General features: G+C 32.5%; 1 protein-coding gene across 1 annotated transcript; it reads left to right on the top strand.

The window, feature by feature from the left end:
* The first annotated feature begins 2284 nt into the window (after positions 1-2284).
* Positions 2285-3461, top strand: LOC127798049 (uncharacterized). The gene has a single exon (XM_052331336.1). The coding sequence runs from the start codon at positions 2322-2324 to the stop codon at positions 3159-3161; it is 840 nt and encodes a 279-aa protein (XP_052187296.1). The 5' UTR covers positions 2285-2321; the 3' UTR covers positions 3162-3461.
* Positions 3462-26055: the final 22594 nt, after the last annotated feature.

Here is a 26055-nt window from a genome sequence, read left to right as displayed (position 1 = left end):
AGACTATAGGAAGAAACACAACCTCTTATCACTTGGATAGGCCCTCAAGCTTACAAGCTTGGAAGAGAAAATACAATGGTCAATGAATTTGAAACTTTAAGAGCTTATGCTCTTAGTTACACGTTCTCTCAAAATAAAACTAAGAGGCTGAAAATAAGTTTGAACAAATAAAGAGCAAAGCCTTGATACAATGGAGAATGAGAGAACAAAAAATTTAAAGTGCAATTGATCTTAAATGCTCGGTAGGTAAGAATTGAATGTTCTTTAGCAGCTTTAAATGAGCCACCAGCTTCTTATCTATAGGTGATGGTGCTTGGAGACAAAAATAAAGTTGTTGATGGTAGTTAGGCTAACATTTAATGCGCCAAAAAACTAGTCGTTATTTGTTTTAGAGTAACAAACTATCGACAAAGAAAATAAGTTAGTCGACAAATATATATAACAGAATTGAGACTTAGTCAACAAATACAATCTTTCTATCGACAGAGTCAAAAAACAAGCACTATTAGTCGACAGAATCTATACCTTAGTTGACAGAATGAGAATAACAAAAAATGTCAAACAAGATGGCTTACTGTCAGTCAACAAATGCAAGCCTCTCTTTCGGCAGATCTAAATTTTTGTACATTGTTAGTCGACAGAAGCTTTGCACTTAGTTGACAAATCCTAAGCAAAAATAAGCACTTTGTCGACAGCTTTAGAGAATGTTAGTTTTTGAAATTATTTCTTTTAACTTGGTTCTTATGAAGACTCATGTTTTTTTTTTATAACACTTAGCATTATTTCTCATGTTTGAAGAATAGTTTTAATGATAATGCTTTATTTTTTCAGTCTCCTAAAACATGATTTAAAGCTTTCTTTAAAAGATATAATTGATGCGCTTTTGAAAAACTCTTTGATACTTTAAGACTTGATATATGAATTTCTTTTTAATCAAAACACTTCTTGAAACTTGAAACATAGCAAATACCATATGAAATCATTGAAATTTATTTTTGAGACACTTAGAAGCATGTACTTTGAGTTTGAATTCATTTAACATATAACTTGTCATTATCAAAACACTTCTTACAAGAGTAAAATATCAAAAATTATCAAAATACCCCTATCTAGTTAGAGAAAATATATGAAAATAAAACTATGTACGAGATTACATCAAATGATCACCCAAGGCTCTGAGGATCACCCAGGGGTCTCTCAATCACTTGGGACTCCTATGTCATTTTGGGTGTCTCTTGGTCATCAAGCACTCTCTTAATCATCAGACAACACCCTCATCACAAAGGGAGACTCTTGTTAGAAGCCTCTTGAGAGCCACTCGTGCCTTGTTGGGCCACTCCTGTCGCACTTTCCTATATTATAAATTTATTGTTGTATCAACTCAACAAGTTCCAAAACCCACCCATCAACAATGGGCTTCTTATTGTTGGAGGGTTGTCGATGGTCAATGGTAACTTGTTGTCAACGACTAACTTCAGCCAACAATTTTTTTTATTTTTTATTTTAATTTAATTAAGGTTTATTTTACCTTGATTAACATTAGTTAAAATAATTTAAGTTAATTTAATGGAGTTAATAATAGAGGAGGTTTTTCACTAAAAATTAAACGAGAAGAACTTCTAAAAGTATTTTCAAACCGCATGAGATGCCACGGCCAGTTACCCAAATCATAAGCAATCTGGGTGCACTGTACCCATCTTTCACTCTTTGATTGGCTTTGGGGATCACTATTCTATATTTAAAATGTGAGCATTCATTTGTCAATATATATAACAACGGAATAAAGCAAGAAAAGAAGAACCGAGTACCCTTTACCAGCTGAATTACATGTTTTTGTGTCCTTGGGTCAGTGGAGATATCAACGAGTGAGGAGGGGCCTCAGAAGGCCAGTCGCATTACTCCTGGCCTTCCCAAAATGGCCCATAAAATTTATTTCAGGCCACGTGGTGATGAAAGCAGTAACTTGATAGACTGTAATGAGCGTGAGGATGTCTGTTATTTGCTCATTGGAAGGTTTCTACATGCACATAAAAATTTTGTTAAAAATATTATTTAGAAAGAAATATTCTCAAATCTACGAGGCTGCATTTGCTCTAAAAGTTCTGTGCAGAGACATTGCAGGGTGCGAAAACTTGTGAAGGCTCTACTGCTTTTGTCATGTGAATGCTATTAAGGCTATCCAACAAGTCCGTCCACCGCTCTCATTCACTCCACTCACGTTCTATAATTTCTTCACTGGCTGACCCCTTTTCTTTACTAAACTCTCAAACATCCCGTCCTTAAAACCACCTGGTTTCTTTCCTCCGTGCGCTACTCACCCAATGAAGGACTTGTCCTTCTTTCTTCTAAAAAACTGTGTGGCAGCCAAGATGAGGAAAGGGTATAGAGGCTTTTGTAATGATGATGGCTCCACCTCCATTCTCAACCAGCGCAAAGCCGCGGGCAGTGACTCTTCCAGGGTGGCCCAGTATGATCTTAACCGTTCCTCCTACCTGGATAATGCGACTTCGGCGCAAGCCCCACCAACCCTGCAGGAGATGATATTGCAGCTAGAGTTTGAAGAGAGGATAGCCAGAAGAGCCAAGCTAGATGATCAGTATGGTGCAGCGCCTCGTCGAATGTCCTGTGTCAACAACTCAGACATTCTACGATCAGCAAGAAATGCCTTGAACCAGTACCCTAGGTTCTCCCTTGACGGAAAGGACGCCATGTATCAATCCTCATTCCGAAACATGCCCCCTGTTAGTGGGAGGAGGTCCATTTGCTGCAACCATGGTTTCGGTTGCAGAAAGAGTGGGTGTAATTCAGAATTGGAGAAAAGCGCGTGTTTGCCGCCGATACTAGCTGGGGAGAGCGTAGTGTGGTGCAAACCGGGAGTGGTTGCTAAGTTGATGGGGCTCGAGGCCATGCCCGTTCCAGTGCATGGCAACCGGAGGACAGAGAAGTTGAGCTCCGCCAATATTGTTAGAAGGCAAAACCTGAGGAAGAGAGCTGAAAAGCATGAAACGGAGAGAAGAAAAGCAGCAGCCATGGATATAAACGGTCGCGGCCGCGTGAAGGGTTCGGCTTGTTCTGCAACAAAATACTGTACGATGAAGCCAACTACAGTGGAGCCTGCGAGAAACGATGGAACAGGTTGGCCAGTTCGACGTTTTCTGTAGAAGCTAGCTGGCTAGCAAGCTCTCGAACTGATTTGAAAAGTTTTTACCATGTAATTGCAATAATTAATTAATCAAACATATAGCAAGTACCTTGTTAACTTTGGTTTATTTCGAATTCGAACGGCATACGTTATGTGTGATACTGAATGGGTTACAGTTTATTTCGACCAAAAACATCTCAAACGACAGCTCATTTATTGCGTTCACGCATTTCAAATGAGCTCATTTATTACAACCAAAGACATCGACCGATCGAGAGAAAGAGAAGAGAAACATTTGAATCTACGATCAGCAGTTTACCCACAATCCGCGAACGAAGAAAAAGTTAGAAATCAAATAAGAAACTTCTTCCCATGAAGACAAGATGCTGATAGAAGATGGCCCCATTCGCTTTCCTCGGAGTCTCAGCTGTCGATATCATCTGCATGTTGGTGCCATTACCTGCAAATCATAAATATTTCTTCTACTTTTCACTCTTTTATTTTTATGTATATATATATATATATTTTAAATCAATAATCACTAATTTTATATATGGATTTGTTGTTGTCGGAGCACCACAATAGTAGGGGAAGGTCAACGTTGTAAAGGAATGCAGAAGGATCATAGATTTTAATTATTTTCAATAACTTAGATATGTATTCAGAAATTATATGTACCATTTTTGTATTTTTGTATTTTCTTTTTGGGTTTACATAAAATGCGACGTGCACAATTTTGTTGGCAGGTTAGTCGTACCATCTTTTGGGCATCATTCCACCTAGATTCTTTTTATACCTTATAAAATATTTAAGTAAAAATATTTAATTAATAATTTTGTCTAAAGCTAAATGATGCAGGTTGGAGTCAATTACCACCAACTTGTCCAAAGCTAAGCAGGTCCAGAGGCTATCCTCAGGTCCAAGCTTAATTATCCAAAACTTGCTCAGCTTGTAAAGACAACACTCCATTTCTTAGTATATTAATTCTTTGGCAGTCAAGTGAGTTCAACATCGGGAGTAGAGTAAAATAATCATACATAATAAATAGTATATGTGTCTCTTGAAATTTAAATCTTTATATAAATGTATTGTAAAGCAAGAGAACGGCATGATCATATCATATAGACAATCAAATATGAGCCCATGGTCCAACCTGTAGGTTTGGACTCAAAAGGTAAATATTGTTTTTTGGGTTGAATCTTTTACCCAAATTTGGGTCAAGACCTTCGCCTAAATATTCGAGGACATGTGCCACCTTTAGAGAATTTCAAAAAAGGATATTTTAGTAATTTCACATAAAGCCAAAATTCTCCACAACAGTTGCCTCCTACGAGTTGAGCTTCAAGGATCAAGTCAGGGAATAGCTAAGAAGGTGCCTTTTCATTTCCTAATTATTGGACACTTAGTATTTAATGCCAATCCTAGCTAGTAATTATTTGCCTAGCATTGACAAGGAGGTTGCTTTCTTCACACCTCCTCGAGTAGAAGGATGGATAACTGGGGTGACGCCACATCGCCCATATATCCGAGTTCCTCTTCTTATCAATTCGCCTCCCCTAAGCACTTATAAAAAGGGCTAAAGGGTCCAAGGCTACCATACTTCCTATTTGCATATTTAATATGTTGGAGACTTTACGACAATATTCTTGTTTCTCTACGATGGGCTTAGAGCCCTCGACAAGCCCTTTTATTGCCTAGTCTTTCCTTTTATTTTCGCTCTTCTTAGTGGGTGTGCCTTTTTCTTCCAAACAAGTAGACATCGAGAGGATGAACTCAAGCAGTGAGGTAAGGTCGAGTTCCAACTCGGGCACCTCCTTGGGCTCTGACAGCTCTAGTTCGAAGAATAAGTCTCTTGTTAGGGTGTCTAATGGAGTAGTAGTTAAGTCTCTTAATTAGCTATCCTGTGAGGTTGTCCAGGAGAGTTATGGGTCAAACTCAAATGCTCCCCTTATCAAAGAGTAGGGATGTTTATAGGGATGTTTGTTAAAATAAATAAGATAAGAGATATCAAAATAAATTTAAAATAATTTTTAGATTAAAATATAGAATGATCAAGATAATATTAAGAAATATTTTAATATTTCTATCAGATTATTTGTTAATTTTTTTGAAATCCACTGATAATTATATTTTTTATTTTTATGTGTTTGTTAATTCATATGATAAACACAAAGATAAGAGTTATTTTTTTTTTATCAAAATATCCTTATTATCAAATTCATGCAAAATTGTTTATTAACATCAACAACAAATTTATGATTAAAATAGTATTTTATGATTAATATGAATTGTTAAAAAATAAAAATAAAAATTAAATAAGATTTTATTTTCTAAATTCATATTCAAAAATAGATTTAAAAAGAGTTGAAAAGTAGAAATAATTATTATTGGAATTACAATAATTCCACCTAGATAATTAAAACTGTCCAAAACATATTTTCATAATAGATAATAAAATATAGAATTGAATAAAATAATTTAAAATTTGACAAAACACTACAAAAAATCAGCGTTTTAGCGACGGAAAATTCTATCGCTAAAACATCAAAATTCGTCGCTAAATTTTTTAGCGACAGATTTAGTGATGGGTACCTTTCCGTTGCTAAAAATGGCGTCGCTGAAATTTAGCGACGGGTATTTTTTAGTGACGGAATCAGCGACGGGGGTTTTATCCTTCGCTGACTAGTGACAGAATTAGCGACAGGGTTGACCAGTCGCTAAATTTGAATTATTTTATTTAATTTTATTTAAATTATTTTTTTATTTTTTAGCGACAGGATTGAGCCCGTCGCTAAATTTGAATTTTTTTTATTTTAATCCCGTCACTAAATTCAACGCGCACTAGGCCTCAGCCTCCCTAATGTGCGCCACGTGGCTGCGCCTCTGCTTGCCACGTGGCTGCGCTAGGATATTGCTCCCCTAACTATTATTCTCAAACTTTCTACCGGATTCGAACCCCAACCTCTCATAACCAAATTTCGCGCGCGAGCCAACCGATCTAGAAGCCTTCTTATTTATTGTTATACATAAAATATATTTATAGTATTCTCTTCCAAATATTTCAGAATTATATTTATACACCAAAATTTCTCAAAACTTATTTAATAATATTAATTTCAATATTAATGTTAGTAAAGGGAAATGAATATTAATTTTTTTTCATTATTAATTCAAATAAAACTTTATTAATTATTATATTAGTAGTGAAAATTTATGTTTTTATTTAAATTTTTATTTGTAATATATTTAAAAATTATTAATTTAATTTTTACTAATATTAATGTTAGTAAAAATTATTATGATATGTTTAAATGTAATTTTTTTAATTTTTTACTTAATTTTTTTTATTTTTTATCTACAGGGTGACCCCGTCGCTATATTTTAATTTTTTTATTTTTGTATCTTTTATTTTTTTAGCGACGAGAGCACCCATTGCTAAATTTTAATTTTTTATTTATTTTTTTATTTTTTAGTGACAAGATTGGCCCGTCGCTAAATTTTAATTTTTTTATTTTTTAGTGACGGGTTGACCCCATCACTAAATTTGAATAATTTATTAATTTATTTTAATTTTTTAGCTATGGGGTTTCGCCCGTCACTAAATTTTAATTAATTTATTTATTTTTTTAATTTTTTAGTAACGGGATTTTGCCCATCACTAAATTTTAGTTTTTTATTTAATTTTTTTATTTTTTTAGCGACGGAGTTGGCACCGTCGCTAAATTTTATTTTTTATTTAATTTTTTTATTTTTATTTAAATTCATTTTATCTAAATTTTATTTTTTTTATTTTTTTTAATTTTAGCGACGGGATATGTCCCGTTGCTAAATTTTTATTTTTTTAATTTAATTTTTTTATTTTTTAACGACGGGATTAACCAGTTGCTAAATTTGCATTATTTATTTAATTTTTTTTATTTTTAACAACCGGTTCAATTCGTTGCTAAATTTTAATTTTTTATTTAAATTTTTTTTTAATTTTTTAGCGATGGATTGAGCCGGTCGCTAAATTTTATTTTTTTATTTAATTTTTTTTATTTTTTATTTAAATTAATTTTTTTTTTAATTTTTAGCGACGAGACATGTTCCGTCGTTAAATTTTAATTTTTTTAATTTAATTTTTTTATTTTTTAGCGACGGGGTTAACCCGTTACTAAATTTGAATTATTTATTTAATTTTTTTTATTTTTAACAACCGATTCAACTCGTCTCTAAATTTTAATTTTTTATTTAATTTTTTTTAATTTTTTAGCGATGGATTGAGCCTGTCACTAAATTTTATTTTCTATTTAATTATTTAATTTTTTATTTTTTATTTAAATTCTTTTTTTCTAAATTTTTATTTTTATTTATTTATTTTTAATTTTTAGCGACGAGATATGTCCCGTCGCAAAATTTTAATTTTTTTAATTTATTTTTTTATTTTTTAGTATGGGTTTTAGCCTGTCGCTAAATTTTAATTTTTTTTATTTAATATTTTTTTATTTTTAGTGACGGGATTTATGTCACTAAATTTAAAAAATATTTAAAAAAATTAGCAACGAAAATTCCATAGCTATCCATCTCTAATTAGCGACGGAATAATTCCATCGCTAAAATACATTTTTCTTGTTGTGAAAGGAATTGTATTATTTAATAAAATATATAGAGAGAGAGAAATTTAAATTTTAAAAATCGGTGAAAAGAATAATGTCATTTAAATTTTAAAAATTGTCAAAACATATGATAATTTAAAAATGTATTAAATAATATTAATTATAAGACTTAAATGAATAAGTTCTTTTAATAAATTTAAAATTTTAAAATATATTAAATGGCATTAACTATCCTGTAGGGGGCATATAGGTAATTGAGACTTATTTGCAAAATGTCAAATAAATTTATCGGAAGAAGGAGGTCAGATAAATTTATTTTAAAACAGAGAGATAAGAGGTCATGTGAGGGCTTTTTTAGAGATAGTCAAATAAATTTAACAAATGCATTGGAAATGTTAAACTAAACATTCAAAATACTTTTCATATACGACATTTTCTCCTTTTTATCTTGGTTAACAAACACCCACTTAATAGGGGAACTCATGGGTTGGTTTAAGCTTCCCAAGGATGATTATACTTTTTCTCCTCTAAAGGCTCATCGAGCCTGTAAGGCTCCTCGGTAGTTTATGTGGAAGCCCTGGATGTCAGTCTTCACCTTCCTCTTCATCCCCTTGCCATTTTCTCCATCATCGTGATGAATCCTTCTCAACTTGCTCAGAAAGGAAGGAGAATCTTTTTTGCCTATCTCATTTTTTGTTGAGCCAAAGATGTCACCTCTAGCGCCCAAATCGTTTTGTGAATATTTTAGGTTGCTACTTGTGGGAGGGAATAATATTTCTTCACCGCCATTTCTAGATCAAGTAGTGAAACAATTGGTACTTCTTCACCTTTCCTAGGGAGGTTGATTCCTCTTCCCAAATTTTTAGAGCAATGGGAAGGTCACTTGCCCATCCTTTAAGTTGAGGAAGTAAGAGAAGGCTACTATGAAAGAGTTGGTTAGCTTGAACATGTAAGCACTCGAAGGCTAGTCCACAATCGTTCACTAAGATTAAAAGGAGTCTTTCCTTGAGAATGCTCGAAGTTGGGGCCGAGCTAGGTCATTTCCTTTAGCGCTTTTTCTTTTTCTTACTAACTTTTTATAGCTCGGCTAACACTATTTTAGGCTTTTATTACAATAGAAGAAACCTTTGACAAGGCATGGAGCCTTAGGGCCAAGATGATATGAAAAGAAACAAAAAATGAGTACCACAAGAGTGCGCACGCGTGGGGATGGAAACAGCTTAGCTTTGGCACTTGAGAAGTCAATGTCAATGGTGAAGACCCATTTCTTATAGCAACTCCAAGAGGGAGTTCCATTCAAGGTGTTAACTTTATAACTGCCAAAATAGCACCCCAAATCCAAAAATTTTCACTCCAATGGGAGTGGCATCCAAGGTTGCCAATTTTTCAAACTCTATAAAGAGAAAAAGGAGATGTGTCATTTCCAACGGTTAAATTCAAAGGCTCTATTTCAACCAAAAAGTTCTATAAATACATAGATTACATGAAACAGGGGGTTTTTAGGTGAGACGAGCGAGAGAGAGCCAAAGAGGTAGTGATCGACCAATGAGTTATAGAAGGCCGGAAGGGCTAGCCAATGAGGGTAAGGCCGAGGTCGAGGCAGCGACGTCGGCGAGTGACAGAGCAAGAAAGTCCAGAAAGGCAGCAAGTGAGGGCGAGGCGGCGACCTTCCAGGGTGATCCTCGAGCAATGACCGATTGAGGATGAAGGAGGGTGAGCTGTTGAGAGGAATGAGGCACAGAGAGAAGGAAATGGGAAGGAGGCACAAAAGGGGAAGGGAAAGGGGAAAAGGGCAGACGTTTTTGTTTTGCCTATATATATAATTGATTTTAATTTAAAATAAATATTTTTATTTTAGGTAATTATTAGAATTTGTGGTGCCCCAATAATCGGAAGGGAGGGAGACTTGAAGCAAATCAGGTTTAGCTTCGGAAGCTATCTTCGGAAGCATTCTTCGGAAACATCATTCGGAAGAAGTCCTCGAAAGCGGTCTTCAGAAGTAGTCTTCGGAAGAATGGGAGATATCTTCGGAAGGTAATCTTCTAGGTTCGCAAAGAAACAATTTTCAGAAGTTCGGAAGATGCCTTCGAAAGCTATCTTCCGAACTATCATGTACGGTCGATCGTTGACCTCTATATAAGGCCAACCTTATTACTCCAAAAGAATCTCTTTTTTTTAATACTGGTATTTTCTCTAACTGCTAATCTTCCGAAGATCTTAATTTCCTTCCCTTAACTAAGTGCCCATTCCGTACTGACTTAAGCTTCGGAGGGTCTTTGTGAGAAAAAGTCCCACAAGCCTTCTAACCATTCTCTTACAGAAAATTACCATCGGAAGATCACCTTCAGAAGACCTTAAGAAACATCATATCGCCTTCGGAAATCCTAATCATATTCTTCGGAAGCACCCATCAAAAGACTTCGGAAGGACTATCCCACTCTTCGGAAGACGTCTTATCCCGGCTTTCGAAAGGAGTAGCTTCAGAAGGAGGAGTATTTGTTTCGATTTCGGGGTCAACGGCATTTACGCACGCTCCACTCATACAAGTTTTTAATTGTTGTATTTTGGCAATAACAAAATTTAAATAGATCGTTTGCTTTGCCTATACATATTAATTTTTGTAATTTAATTTGAATTTTATAATTTGATTTAATTTTTAAATTTTAATTTTTTTTAATTAAGGATGATTTTATTTATTTTTTAATTGATTATTTTATGCTTATTCTTTATTCTTTAAATTACGATCATTATAAAAATTATATCCATTAAAATATAATTGTTAAGTTTAATTATACTTTTAAATAAAAAATGTTAAAAATTTAAAATGACACCCTTATTTTGGTACCCTATCATTAGATCAGATTTATAATTCAAGAATGTCATAACACTATTTAAAATTATAAATAAGTAATTTAGCACCCTAAAATAATAATTTCCTTTGAAATTGCTCTTACTTTTCAATTACAATGGAGAGAGAGAATTAATTTAATTAAATCGCGTGGTGCAGAGAGATGATAATACACTCAATGGTCATCCATCCGTAAGGAAGGGCCTTTTCGCTTTGAAGAATTGAATTAGAACCTCTTCTTCACAGTAATGTCACCTTTTCTTTATCCTTTTAATCGCTTTTGAGGAGGAGGAGAATGATGAACAACAAGCTGCTCTCTCTTCTACTGTTAGCTAGTGCAATATATATACACATATATGGTTGGTCAAGTCGATTCTTTTAAGGAGCAATATTTGGTGGTGATTCTCATCATCCTGTCTTCCGTATCCAACATGCCCCACTTTCCACTTTCCACCATCTTTATAAATATATATCCATGGTGACATACACTGGGCAGAACCATATATATATTTATATACACACATATATGTGGTGAAGTGTTAAATTGATAATTTAATTTTAAAACTGGTTAAATAAGTGATTGAATTAATATAGACGGGAGCGCGTTAACTAATCATCAACATTTCGTTTTAATGCCACTAGATGATTGTAACTGGTAGGACCCATTTCTGAATTTTCTGGCTAGCATAGAAAGTTCGAGAAAAGATTCATTCAAGATGGATACAAATACAAAAATCATTCAAAATTATCAAAAATTTCTTTTCATTTTCATATTTGTTCACTATTAATAGGAACCATAATAAATATTATAAAAGGAAACACTATATTCATACCCTCAAAACTAAACCCATGAATCTTGATACTAGAACATCTCTGTACACATCTAATTGGGACTTGCCCCAAATAACTATCTTTTTCTTTCCTGAAATGATAAAAGAAATAAGGGTGAGTTACAAAACTCAGCAAGTATATAACAAAGGGAAGCATCAATATATCGATATATGAAGGCATAAATAATTCAGAGCAAAAACAAATCACTACCCGACATCTAGACATCAATTGGATTCATGTCTTCTACATTTAACAACGTCATCTTCAAAGAAATACAATTTCTTACATTTTATCAAAACATATTTTTCAAGATGAGTCATAAGGCTCGGCAAGTGTGTAGAAACAACAGAAAATAGATACGACTGAACTTTCCCCGAACATCATGCATATTATGCCGTATATGGAAACACACGCCAGTCTCATATATATAAATGACACACAATCCATACCATATAGTTATATAACACGATATCGAGCTATAACATAAATGCATAAATGTATACATAGGATCCTTGGGGCCCACATAAAATGCAAACACTGGCACTTAAGAACTAGTATACAAACCTGCCAGCAGCTAATGACAGGCTACCAAATCAACCACATGAGCCCAATACTCCCATACCACATTTATAGATATCATATCCATCATCATCGCCATCATGTGCCATAGCACTCACAATCTCATCATGGTCATAAGTTGTTGTGGGCCACCACCCACAATCTTAAGCATCATAAGATCCAGTTATTGTGGGCCTCCACCCACAGTCTTATGTATCACAAGATCTAACTGCTGTGGGCCTCCACCCATAGTTTTATACATCACAGGATCCAACTACTGTGGACCTCTACCCATAATCTTATGCATCACAGGATCTAGCTGCTGTGGGCCTCCACCCATAATTTTACGCATCACAATCACAAGCCAATTTTCACTACCATTACCATAATGCAATGCACATATAAGGAATGTAATGGCTCTTACAGCATTAACATGATGGCAAGGCCCCTATAAGCCAAGCATCAAGCCATGCTACACCCACGTAGGAATTTACACACAAGAATGCTGTAATGCATATGCTCGTCTAACATATACAAGTCAGTACTCACAAGTCAACCGTGTCATGTCAATGCTCACGCTCCCAACACATACAAAGCATGACCCAACATCATAATGCAAAGCAATATTGTAACACAATGCAATGCACGTAGCCACAAGCAATGTTAAAACAAGTGACATTCACACACCTTCAATTTTTTCCTATTAAGATTCTTGGTTATTTCACACAATTCAACATTTAAATAGGTTCCATCACATCAATTAAGTACAATTATATGATAATATTGGTAACTGGGTCAAGGTGGAAGGATTCAATTCCAAAATTTAAGATTGAATGAATTTTAAGTGAGGAAAAAGCTACAAATTAAGTATATATTTCCAAGGAATCCCATAGGAAAAATAGTTGCCCAAATGGCTCAAATCAAAGCTTATCAAGTTAGGGTCGCAACCAAAAAAAAAAAAATGAATCTTAATTTTGATATTGAGACAAAAAGTTATGGTAAAGGAGTACAAGGTGCGAAGTGTAAGTCTCTGTTTGGGCAAGTTTCGAAACATAGAGGGCAGGTTTCGAAATATAAGTTTCTATTTGATCATGTTTCGAAATATAGAGGCCATGTTTCAAAATATAAGTTTCTATTTGGTCATGTTTCGAAATATAGAGGCTATGTTTCGAAATATAAATTTTTGTTTAATCATGTTTCAAAATATATATAGGAGTTAGGTTTCGAAACCTTTAGCTCTAAAGTCAACTTTACACATACAAAACCAGAAACCCATAAACGAAAAACTCCCAAAACACCCACGAACACAACTCTAACCCCCAAGTTGCCATTCCTTGAATAAAATATGGGGAAAATAAGCCTCATAGAGACCAAAACAAGACTCAATGATACCATTGAAGGAAACCCACAAGATTTGAAAAAAAACATGGAACTAATACATTTAATTACAAGTTTTCAAAAACCACAATTAAAGAGATGATATCAAGAGTTTTGATTAAATATAAGGATATACCTTGCACTAAAAGATAGAAGCAAATGAGAAGGAAGCTTGCACAAAATGTAATAAAAGTGTAAGAAGAACTTGCCTTTGAAGCTTGAACCGAAGAGAAGAAGAAGAAGCCTCTTCATAGCTGCAAATCTCTATACCTTTGAAACTCCAATTGAACCAAGAATAATGGAAGAAGAAGAAAGAGAATAAGTTGATCGAGAGAGAAGGAAAGAGAGAGAGAGAGAAAGAGACAAAGGAAAAAGAAAAGGCATAAGGGAGGAATGGGGTGCCACCAGCTCTTCAACCACCCTTCCTCTTGGCTAATTACCAAATTGCCCCTCTCACTAACACACACACCTCATTCTCATTAAATCCATTTTGGTCTTTTACCTTTCTTTTTATTTTTTTCATTTTTCTTTTTTTTTTTCTCAATAATACACACAAGATTATTCATAATAAATATCCATTTAGGGCATTCCCATTTTACTTTTGGTTTTGTCACAATCAACATATAAGATAAGCCCTCTTTAGACTTTTCATAATCTATTTCTATTTTTATTAAATAAAATACACAAATTTAATTATACACATGAGCCCAATGCCCATTTCATTAGCCCAACTCAATGGCCCCAATATATCCTTAGGCACAAAGGGTTTTACAACTTTACTTCAAATAAAACACACCAAATTTGCACTTAATCTCAACTCAAATTTCAAAGCCCAATCCCTTAATTTAGACACATCACAATAACATATGGGCTTAAGCCCAATTGGCAACCCCTTTTTATTAACATAAAATATATTTTTTCCACATATGATAATGTTTCTCTTAAATTTGACCTCATACTCAACACTCAAAATATTTTCAATATTTAATTTTATAAAGGCACAATTTTTAATGACTCCAAAATATGACATGCAAAATAAAATTTTAATAAATACTCTAAACTCACTAACAGGTCGTTACAGTAACGTCATTGATAATTGACGATTAAGCTAATTTGACACCATTTATAAAAGTTTAATGTCTTATTTGATCTATTTTAAAGTTCAGTAATTAATTTATATCTAAGGCAAAATATAATGATCAATTTGACATATTTTTTTTTAAAAAAATTAATTCTAAAAGGACAAAAAACTAAATTAATCATTATATTTGGTGCAGCAGCCAAACCCCCCACTAAACTTCAAAATGAGCCAAATAGCGAACTGAATTTTTATAAACAAGGTTACTCCTTTAGGGTTTAGGGTTGCTCATTCTTTTCTTTTTTTAGATTTGTAAATGTTTGGATTCTTGTAAAGTCAAAAGTTACTTTTACTTAGTTAAAAAAGAAAAAACTAGTTAAGAATTCACAGTGATAGGGGGCATTTGTAAAACATCAAGATATTAATATTAGAATGTCTGTTAATCACAACTAGGTAATGAACAAAATAATTCAGTCAATTCTAAGTAAAATTTTATAGAATTTTATCGCATGGAGACTAAGTCAATTAAGAAATTTCTTTAATATTAGAGTAAAAATGAATCTCTTTGCACCTCCCAATAATCTCTAGGCATGGATTAACGCTTTTGATCCCCAATATTCTCATACGAAAAGGGGCAAAACCAAATGGACCGTAAATTTTCTTCTATGTTTTCACAAATCAATCAATCGCTACAATTTGGACTTTAGAAATATTTTTTTCTTTTTTTTAAATAGTAAAATGCCAAATTGGATAATTTAATCTAAGAGTAAAATTAATCACTAAACTTTAAATAGAACAAATAAATCATTAAACTTTCATAAATATGGATGGATTAACCAACTATTGATTGCATGTAAGGACATTAAAAGGGAAAATTGATAAAAAAAAATAATAATAATTTATTTGATCTATTTTAAAATTGAATAACTAATTTAACCCTCAATTAAAATTTAATGACAAAATCAACACTCTACTTGTGTGTGTATTGAGACAAATGCACATCCACCAAGTCAAAAAGAAAGAGACCAATTATTAGAAACTAAAACTCAACAATTACATACGTACGTAAACGTCTAAAGTCGAGCCCACCCGGCCGCTCACATGCAAAGAGCAATCAAAAAATTTATCTTCCTAATAAAAAGTTCATATAAAAATTTATCTTCCTAAAAAGTCAATTATTTAGGCATAATATAATTAGGTTACCTGACATAGCAAATATTTCATGAGTTTGAATATTAAAATCTCGAAAAAGATAATTAACACAATAAAATTTAAATAAAATAATGAATCAACCTCGAATGTCTTACTTAAATATCTCGACTCAATCTATACTCGCCCTATGCTTCTAATATACTAAAAATGTGATAACATATAAAAGAAGTGATGAAATATAGGAGCAAAACTTGAAAGCGAAATAAATAATATTTATTATTTAAAATAAGTATTACACAATTTGTAGGCTCTTATTTTTTTCCATTACTAACTAAAAACTAAATATTAGGATTACATCAAAATAGAAGGAAATACTAAAATAGGACTCCACTAATAAGGAGTCCACTAAGATGCCCGTTGTATGACTTATTCAATGCTTGAGAATCGGGATTAACACCAACATCCTCCCCTAATCATGATTCGATAATATAGTCAATCCTAACATACTCTTCATCTTGGCAAAGGCTTGCCTTCACACTTCCAACAATTTGGTGAGAATGTCGGTCACTTGGTCTTCAAACCGTGGCGGATCCACTGTGGGTGCCTAGACACAATTTTTTAAAAATGTATCATATTTATTTTGAGTTTACATTTTTGTCCCCCAACTAATCTTTTGGTTCAAAAAAATTTGAAGGATTAGGTTATTATGGTAATTTTTTTTATAATTCCAATTCATTTTAAATATCATCTCTCCATCTTTTCACGTTTTCTAACCCTTTCTCCATTTCTATTGTCTCTGATCTGCATTCAACATTCTTTTTGTTTGTTAAATTTCTTTAGTATTTTCTTTTTATCTCTCAAATTTTATTAACAAATTAGGGAGTATTGAAGATGGGTTTTTAATTTTTTAGTTTCAAAGAAGATTTTTTCTTAACTACAGGTAAAATTCCCTTCTTAGTTCTTTTATTTTTTGACATTTTGATAGTTGTAAAGTAGATTAAAAGTGATTTAGCTTATTTTCCTAATTTTGATTTGTTTTTGATTTCTATTTGTCTTAACTTCATCGCTCATAGTGTCTCTGTAATCTTTTTCTGAGTAGATAAAATTAAAATCTATTGAGAAATTTTTATTTTGATTTATGGAGAAAATAATTTAAAAAAATGTATTTTCAGTAAATTTAGTTTATTTATTATTTTCAAAACACTTTATATATATATATTGAAAAATCTCATACTCATATATTTATATGTCTTTGAAAATAGTTAAGTATTGATTTTGATTGATAAATGAGTATAAAGCTAGTAAATATATTTTTCTTTAAATTGTAGAACTTCAGACTCATATATTCTCATATTCTTCAAAACAAAAAAATATGGTTTTGAAATGATCAAGGTTGATGTAAAAGGTTTGAGAAAATATTTTGAAAATCGGCTATGTATTAAAAGTTTTTTTTAAACTCAATATATGTATTTTGAAACTTTTGAAGGCAAAAGTAGTCAAAAGTTCTTGTAAAACTTTTACACTGATTTTCTATCCAAAAATAGTTTTGAATCAATCAAGTATTGCTCAGTATATTTCTCAGATTAACAGAGTGTATCAAAAACCTACCTGAGTATGTTTTGCAAAACATATATTTTTAAGATCAATCAAATATGGTATTTATGTAATCAAGTATCTTTATAGAAACTAAAATCTGAACATATTTTTAATCAAGTATTGCTTCGTGTTATTTTCAAAACAGTCGATTATATGCTTTAGCAATATTTTCTTTCAATCGACCATTAAGAATTCTTGCTCAAGTATTTTTAACAAGCTCTCTATTTTTCAAAACTCAGTAGAGTAAGGAATGCTTTTCAATAAAGTATTTTTCTAATATCAAAAGTCTAAAAAATCTCCTTAGTCGACTATATCTTTATCTCAATCAACTAATGTATTTTTACAATCAATTATTTATATATATTAATCGAGTAAATATTAGATGAAGTATGGCTAAGTCTTTGAACTTATTTTTAATTGAGTATTAGTTATCTATACTCGAGTATATTATTTTGTTAGTCGACTCACCTTAACCAAGTAGTTGAGTGCTTAATGCCAAGCCTCTGTATCTTTTGAGTTAGTCAAGTAATGACTTGTCATACTTGAGTAAGACCTTGCAAGGTTTCTATATATAATCGATTATTTAAATTGTGGATCGAGTATGCGTTTCATTAGTCGAGTAAGTCTTGGACTTAGTCGAGTAACTAACAGTTGAATTCAAATTTTATAGCCATTATTCAGTAAGTAAAAAGGAACCAATTTTAACCGTTAGAACTTTATATGCTTATTCCAATGCGTCTAACTATGTTCACTTATAAAAGAATGTTAGAATATATTTATGCAAGTGTGTTAAATGCTTCCTATATATATTATGCATATATTTCCAACTAATTTGACCGTTAATGGTCAAATCAAAGAAGCTATAAGTGTGTGCAGGTTTTTATACCAATTATCAAAGGTCAAGCTTCTATAAAAGGCCAAGAGCAACAAGAGATGAAGTTGTTGCTTAGAGATCCACCTAAGTTGATGTCAGGGCCTGCTGCCAGATTTTTCCACTAGCATAGGAAGTCCGAGAGAAGATCAATTGAAAATGGATACAGATACTCAAAATTTTCAAAGAAATTGATTTTCCAAATTTGCTCACTAATAATAGGAACCAAAATAAATTATATAACATTCATTACATCATCATCTTGGCTTATCGCCCAAACATTTTCAAAATAAAAGGGCACTAAGGCTTTAAAACCAAAATGAACCCTCTATTTCTTGCCCTCAACATTTCACCCATGGATCTTGAGGCCAGAACATCTCTGTACACATCTAACCAAAACTCGCTCCAATATCTATCTTCCACTTCCCTGGAATGACGAAAAAAACAAAGTGAGCTACAAGGCTCAACAAGTATATAACAAAGGGAAGTATCCATAGAAAGATATATGAAGGCATGAATAACTCAGAGCCAAAGAAAATCATTACCCAGCATCTAGACACCCATTGGGTTCATGCCTTCTAAACTGAACAACAACATCCTCAAAGAAATACACTTTCTTATGGTTCATCAAAACCCATATTTCAAAGTGAGCCATAAGGCTCAACAAGTATACATATATAATAACGGAAACAATAATGAAGGGATGGATAACAAAAATGGAGTACACCCGACTTCCCGATACAATTTAAACCCATCATTCAATTCCCATTATTAATACCATTCCATACCAACATCATTATGGATTTATGCAACATTTCATTTCCCAAAATCACATAGACCTCCATACATCGCATTAGCTCACACGGCCTTCCATATACATGGATCACCTCGGCTTTCAAAGCCATTTATTCACATGCATGTATGCATACATACATATATATATATATATATAAATTAATTTGTCACTCATTGGCTTAAGCATTGCCTACCGGGTTATATGGCCACCTCACCCGCATCAAGCGCTCCATAGGATATCATTTTTTTTTTCTCATTTGAGGAACATAGCCGCAACGCCAAAATAATAATAATAGGGGCGCAAATAATAATGCTATGCAATGCCCATGAGATCTCACATAAATATAACGTAATGCTCCATTATAGAAATGTACACATCATGTACATTTAAACATTTCAATAACATATTCATTCATGAGCCCATGTATATACATATGTATATGTCTCCAATCATATCCTAGCATTTTGGAGGATTGAGTGATGCAAGAGGAAGCAATTAATAACAACTTAGATCAACGATCATGCTTAATTTGGATTGAGGAAAGCCTTAACCAACTCAAATCATAACCAAAGTAAATGATATTATATATAAAATTGAAGCCCTCTAAGTCTAGTTTATGACGCTTCAAACGGATCTCAATTTCGACTTCTACATAAAAAATTATGGATAAAATAGCACAATATGCGCAGTGTTGACAAAATTCACTAAGTTGACTTAAAGAGAAAATAAGTCAACTGAGACTAAGTCAACTTAAGGGAAAAATAAGTCGACTTATCTAAGAACAGGGAGAAAAATGACTGCAACGACAAGTCTCTACCGAGTCGACTTAACGCATAGATCACTACAACAAAAACAGGCATTAACGACCAAAAATTAGCAACGACATTAGTTTTGGTCGTTAATGTAGTACTATTAACGACTAAATATAAATCTCGTCGTTATAAGATAAATTTTAATGACAGGCAAAATAAGTCGTCGTTAATATACCATTTTCTCGTCGTTAATGACTAAAATTTTTAATTCAAACCATAAAATAATAAAAAAAAATTATTAAAGTTTAACTAACCCTTATATAAGAAATTATAGATATAATTATATTTTTTTATAAATGCACAAATATAATTATTAAACTATGATAATTGAGCATTAGTTATTTATTGATAATATAATATATTAAAAAATATGAACAAATTAAAAAGAGTACAATTTATCAAACTAATTTATTATAATTATTAGATTTATTTATAATATAATTATATTTTTAAATAAATTTTAATTTGATTTAATAATTTAAATTATTTTATCAATTATTATAATCTTAAATTATTTTATTTTTATCAATTAAATAATTATTAATATTAATTTCATAAATTATTTTATTTTTTATTAATTAACAAATAAATGTTTTAAAAAATAAAAAATAAAATAAAACTAAAGGTGGGAGTCCCCGCCTCTTTCCCCTCGATTCCCACTTTCCCCTCAATTCCCAAATGCCCTATTCCCTCCCAAATCCTCTAATTTCCAAATCCCTCCCAATTCCCCTAATTCCCAAACCTCCTTGCTGAATCCCGACCATCTCTCATCCAACGCCTCAATGCTGCCGCCACCTCCAGCTCCATCACCGCCTCCTTGCCGCCGTCTCTCATCTATCGCCTCCAGCTCTATCACTTCCTCAACTCAGTATGTTACTTCATTTATGTTCTACATATATATACATATTTATACAACAAACTTTGGTCGCAACCATCCACCTCCTAGAACATCGCCCCATCTCTCCGCGTTGTCCCCACTAAAGCTGAAGGGCGTTTATGGGTTGTGGCATTTAATTGAAGTTCAGTATGTTTTCTAACAAATGAATGAATAAACAAAGTAGAAAGTGCAGTAAAGGGGAGTACGGGGTCACTTGGATGTGTGTGTGTTCTGTGTATAAATATGTGTGTGTGTGTTGTGTATAAATATGGCGGCCAACTGTAATGGGAAGGGGGAGAGAAAGGGGGGGCGGTGATGGACTTCTGCAATGTTCATGTCTTTTGTCTTCATTCAATCTCTGTTTGATGCTCTTTTCCAGTCTTCTACTAATGGAGAATAGAACATAACTGGGACATATATATATAGTTATCCTAATTAAATCTATACACGAAAGTTGATTTCTTCTCCTCGTTGATCATGTTAAACTAGAGATTTAATTAATTGCATCCTAAGGTAACCGTCAAAAGTGATATCAACGTTTAAACTTAGGGGACTAATTAATATATATTTAAAACCTTGGCATGCAAATATAATAAATTATGTTGTAGTTTCATAATGTTTAATTAAATCTCACTTTTTCAACGACCCACATCTTCATTAATAAACATTACCTTAAAATGTACGCAATTTTTGAATCTCACGTGGAGATAAGTCTGAATTAATAGTTAATTATATATGTATGGGAATTAGTTTATGGAACTGCTAGGCTTTTGATATTTCTCTCATCCATATCCATAAGGTGGACAGTAATGACAGACATCTAGCAATAATTAATGAAGCTTGAAATTAATATTAATATTTAATTATAGGTTTTGAATATTGGAGCAGACATTTTGCATCTAATTTAGTTGCATGTCTTTCAATTGATTCTCTGTGATTGCTTCTTGAGAAAGGAACATAATCTTGAACTGAGGTCTTGTTGATGTTGGTTGTTTACTTACTGCCTACACACATGCATAAATAAATAATACAACTTCTAATTATATTAAGTAACGGAGAAAAGACAAGACATAAGGAAAACCAAACTCTTTCACTTAATAATGTAAATAAAGAGATTGAAAAATATTTTAAAATATTTTCCCATTGTAGTTTAAATTATATATCTTTGTGCCATCCATCTCCTCCTCCCAAACAAGCATAGCGTTAGGGAGACAGAGAAAGAAAGAAAGAAAGGGAGAGAGGCATAGCATTGTCTTTTGACACTAGAAGGCAGCAGCGAGAGTGTCTTCAATTAGTGTGTTCAGATTCTGTGTGAGAAAATGCAAAAAATGTCGTCGCACCCACCCATCCTCCCTCCCTATGATGCAATTTTAGTGTTATATGTAATTAAAATGTTTCTTCTTTCTACAGTTTTCTGAAGAAAGGAAGAGGAAATGGCTTTGTGTTTTCTAAAGAAAGGTGAAAAAATTAGTATGCTTTTGTTTTGAGTTTTTGTTTACAGTGCTATTTTGACAATCAATACAGAAAAAAAGAGTTTAATGTCATTCTTTAATGTCATTCTATAAAACATCTCCACTATTATTGTTATATTGTTTAGGTGAAGTACAAAATTTTGACATTCTTTTATGAGATAATGGCACCTAGTAAGGAGTGGATGAATCTTGTCAATGATCGACTTAATGAAGCTTATCAAATAGGGGTACAAAAGTTTCTAGATTATGCTTTAAAGAAGTTGGGTGCCAAAAATAAGATTCGATGCCCATGCACGAAATGGTGCAATACTGATCTATATAATTTCCCATGCCGATTTTTGAAAGGTAATCATCACTTTGTATTAGCCAATCAAGCATCCCAAGTATTTTATATGGATGACAACTACATCAAAGGATGGCATGTAGTTACAAAAACACAGCCTCGTGATTTATATAATTTCCCATTTCAAAAGGATGATGACATTGGTGATGTGAATCAAACATTTGAAATCAATCCTCAAAATGCATCAATCCCACCTGAATTTCAAGCTTCCAACTCAATGGATATAGGTGATAATGTGCATTGGACAAGGACAGACATGGACCCAATGGTCGTTAACACAACTATTTATTCAAAGAAAAGAAAGGAAAGAAACTAAGGTATTGAATTTTAACTCTTTTGCATTTACTTTTATATGTGCATGCATATATTGCTCATACCTAGTTTTTATTGTGCATGCATGTTTATTTTGTTATATGTTACTAATTTATTTTGGTTATGCTTTGTAGTAATATTAAAGAGACAAAAGACATGGAAGGCTCAAAGACTGGTAAACATGTCTTCATACCTTTAGGTACTTTACTTAGAGGAAAGGTAAGGGGTTTGTCAACTTCAAGGCCAACATGTTCTTCTAATAGAGGATCAAAAGTCCCTATCAAAAAGAAAAATGAAAAAAGAGCTGCCAGACAAAATAGGTGTGATTGCTTTAAATTGAGACTGCCAGACAACTAGAATAAGATAATGTTGAAAGAGATGTTATGAATTAGAACTCTAATTTCTTTCTTATTTGCTCAGAAATCAGAACCTGTAGGATGATGAGAAGTGCACAATGGCATAGGATTAGGTGGAAAAGTGCTGTTGAAATGTAAAATTTGGTGGTAAATGGGGTCTTGAACAATAGTGGTGAAGACAAATAGTAAGAACAACAAAAGAAAGAAAATAATGGGGTTTCTAGCCATAACTAAAGAAGCTTTTGATAACTTCATAAGAAAAATTGTTTATGTACCTATAATGGTTAACACCATACAAGTTTTGCATTTAATTTCTTATTATTAAAAGATGACATCTTTAGATTGAGTTATTATATGTATTTAACATGAAAATGCATTAGAGCTTCTTACCAATGGGAATGCTATTCTAAAGATGCTTTTACTTTTGTCAGGTTAGTCACCATCCAATGATTGTAGCATGCTACATTGTGAGGGTACAGGATGGAAATTCTGGGGAGATAGCAATCTTAAAAGCAAGTTTTGGGGTCGCTCAATTAAGCTTGATCCTCTTGGTGTGTTGACCTTGGAATTTGATGATGGAGAAGTTTTCCAATGGAGTAAGGTATGGCCCAAAAGAACCATGCAAATTTGGCTCTGCATCATTATATTTTCATTTTTCTCACCTAGTATGAAGTTTGAGTTTCTCTTTTAAGGTAACGACTTCCATATACAATCTAATATTAGGAAAACTGTACTGTGATCACTATGGCACCATGCGTATACAGGGGAACCGTAACTTCTCTTGTAAGCTAAAATTCAAGGAACAATCTATCATAGACCACAATCCTTACCAGGTGCTCTCTCTCTCTCTCTCTCTTGCTCTGTAAAAAGGAAAGAAAAGAAAAAACTAGGGGGTATGAACTAAGTTAAGACTTGAACAGTGTAATGGATATGTTTCAAAATAACACAGATAGTTAAGATTTTGATATTGTAGTAATAAGGAACTAGAAATTTGAACCCATTTTAGGAGAAAAAAATAGGATTAGGAAGCTAGAAGCCTAATCAATTTAGGATAGGAATATTCCCCGGTAGAGTTTTATTTTTCCGACTCCTATTAGGATTATCAATTTTCCTGAATAAATAAGAGTATAATCAGAATTTTTTTTATGTTTTATTAATATTGATTATACAGAGTATTCAGATGTGCTTCTTCAATTCTTCTCAGGGATTTTCTGGACCTTTTTCTCTATCTAATTCTTCTTCTCTTTCTCCTTGCTATTTTCATTAGTAAGATCATAAAGTGGAAATCATGGTAGATGATAATAGAACATTTTTTCAGAGGAGAATGAGGAAAGTTGAAAGAATTATGAGAAACTGTACAAAGTAGCTAAAGTGAGATGCACCCTCACCTTTTTATTGGAAATAGATCTAATTATCCGTGTTGAGGTTGCCTTCAATTTAAAATTTAGATGATCCAACCAAAGTAAAACAGAGAGGATTTTTATGTCCAATTCTGACCTATCTTATTCTCAGATGGGGGTGGGGGACATTAAGTGGTGAGTGTTGTAGAATCTTAATGAGATTTGGACTTTGGGTAAATTGGGGTTGAGTGAGATAGTTTTACTCTTTTGTAACCTATTATTCGCATGGTGAATTTGTGCTCTTTTACACAGGATGTAGGCACATTGCCTAGTCATCCTAAATCTTTGCGCATCTGATTTTGATTCTGTGCATGTTACAAAATTTGTTTGTGTTTGATTTATTCCCTAACAAGTGGTATAATAGTGATCCCTTACAATCTGTCCCCTTTATTTATGTCAAAATGTAGTATGATATACCAGGGCGTTTTCCATAATTACTTCTAACCCAAAGATATGAAATTCTAATATCTACTTTGTTCCAGTGATTGCATATGTAACTGGGTTTCTTAAGTGTAATAGTTGTGGTGAAAAAGAGAAGAGGCTTACCGTCTTACCTGTCATTTGAACACTTCTTTGACTCTAATTTCATTTTTTTTTTTTTTTTTTGTACGTCAATGAGACAACAAGACTCTAAAGGAAGTAACTGCTGTCTTGGAGTACATGAACGGTTTTATGACTATATATAGTGTTTTGTTGTACATTTTTGAATAGTATATATGATTGTTAAAGTGTTATTTTTAGTTGAACATATGTTTTGGTGTAATTTGTTGGCAATTAACACTTATATATATACTACTTTTGGTGTGTAAATGCTAATGGATAATGATTACTTTAGTGTTATTTGAATGACATGTTTAATTTTATGAGTTTTATTCTAATTTGATATGGATAATGATATATAGGTTTGGTGGTTTATATTAAAACAAGATGTTTTTGTCATTGATGACTAGCAATTGTTTTCATACTATTAAAAAAAAAATATATATATATTTTTAACGATAGGAATCATACCGTCGCTATTTGTAAACATTATTAATGAGAGGAAATATTGTCATTATTGGTTTGTGTTTTGATAATTAAAAAGTTATTTTTAACGACAGGAATTATACGGTCGCTAATTGTTTAGACTATTAACGATAGGAAATATTGTCGTTATTGAGTTGTAATTTGGTAGTTAATAATTATTTTTAATGACGGGAATCAAACTGTTGCTAATACAATTAACGACGGGTTTATCGTTCCCGTCGTTAAAGACTTTTATCCTCGGAAGCAATAATGACGATCGACGACAGGAAAATTCCCGTCGTTACAACTTTTTAACGACCGGAAATCAACTTTTAACGACTAATTTTCCCGTCGTTAAAACCTGTTTTTCTTGTAGTGGATAATTCGACTCGACGCAACAAAAAACATATGAAATTAGTACTAAACACACCAAAACCCCCTCATCTAGCTTCCTAACCCACCAAAGTCATTCCTTGAAGTAAAAATAGGGTAAACAAACCCCAACGAAACACCAACAAGACCATCCAATTTACAAGATAAAAATACAAGACTTATAACCAATGGAGAAAAACCATTTCACCAAAAGAGATTTCAACAAAATGGAGAAGATAAAATCTTGCATGAAATAGAGAGA

This window comes from Diospyros lotus, chromosome 3 (assembly GCF_014633365.1).
Source record: "Diospyros lotus cultivar Yz01 chromosome 3, ASM1463336v1, whole genome shotgun sequence".
In the NCBI taxonomy this organism is placed as follows: Eukaryota; Viridiplantae; Streptophyta; class Magnoliopsida; order Ericales; family Ebenaceae; genus Diospyros; species Diospyros lotus.
Note: the sequence above shows the minus strand (reverse complement) of the source record. Positions and strands in the feature narration are given on the sequence as shown.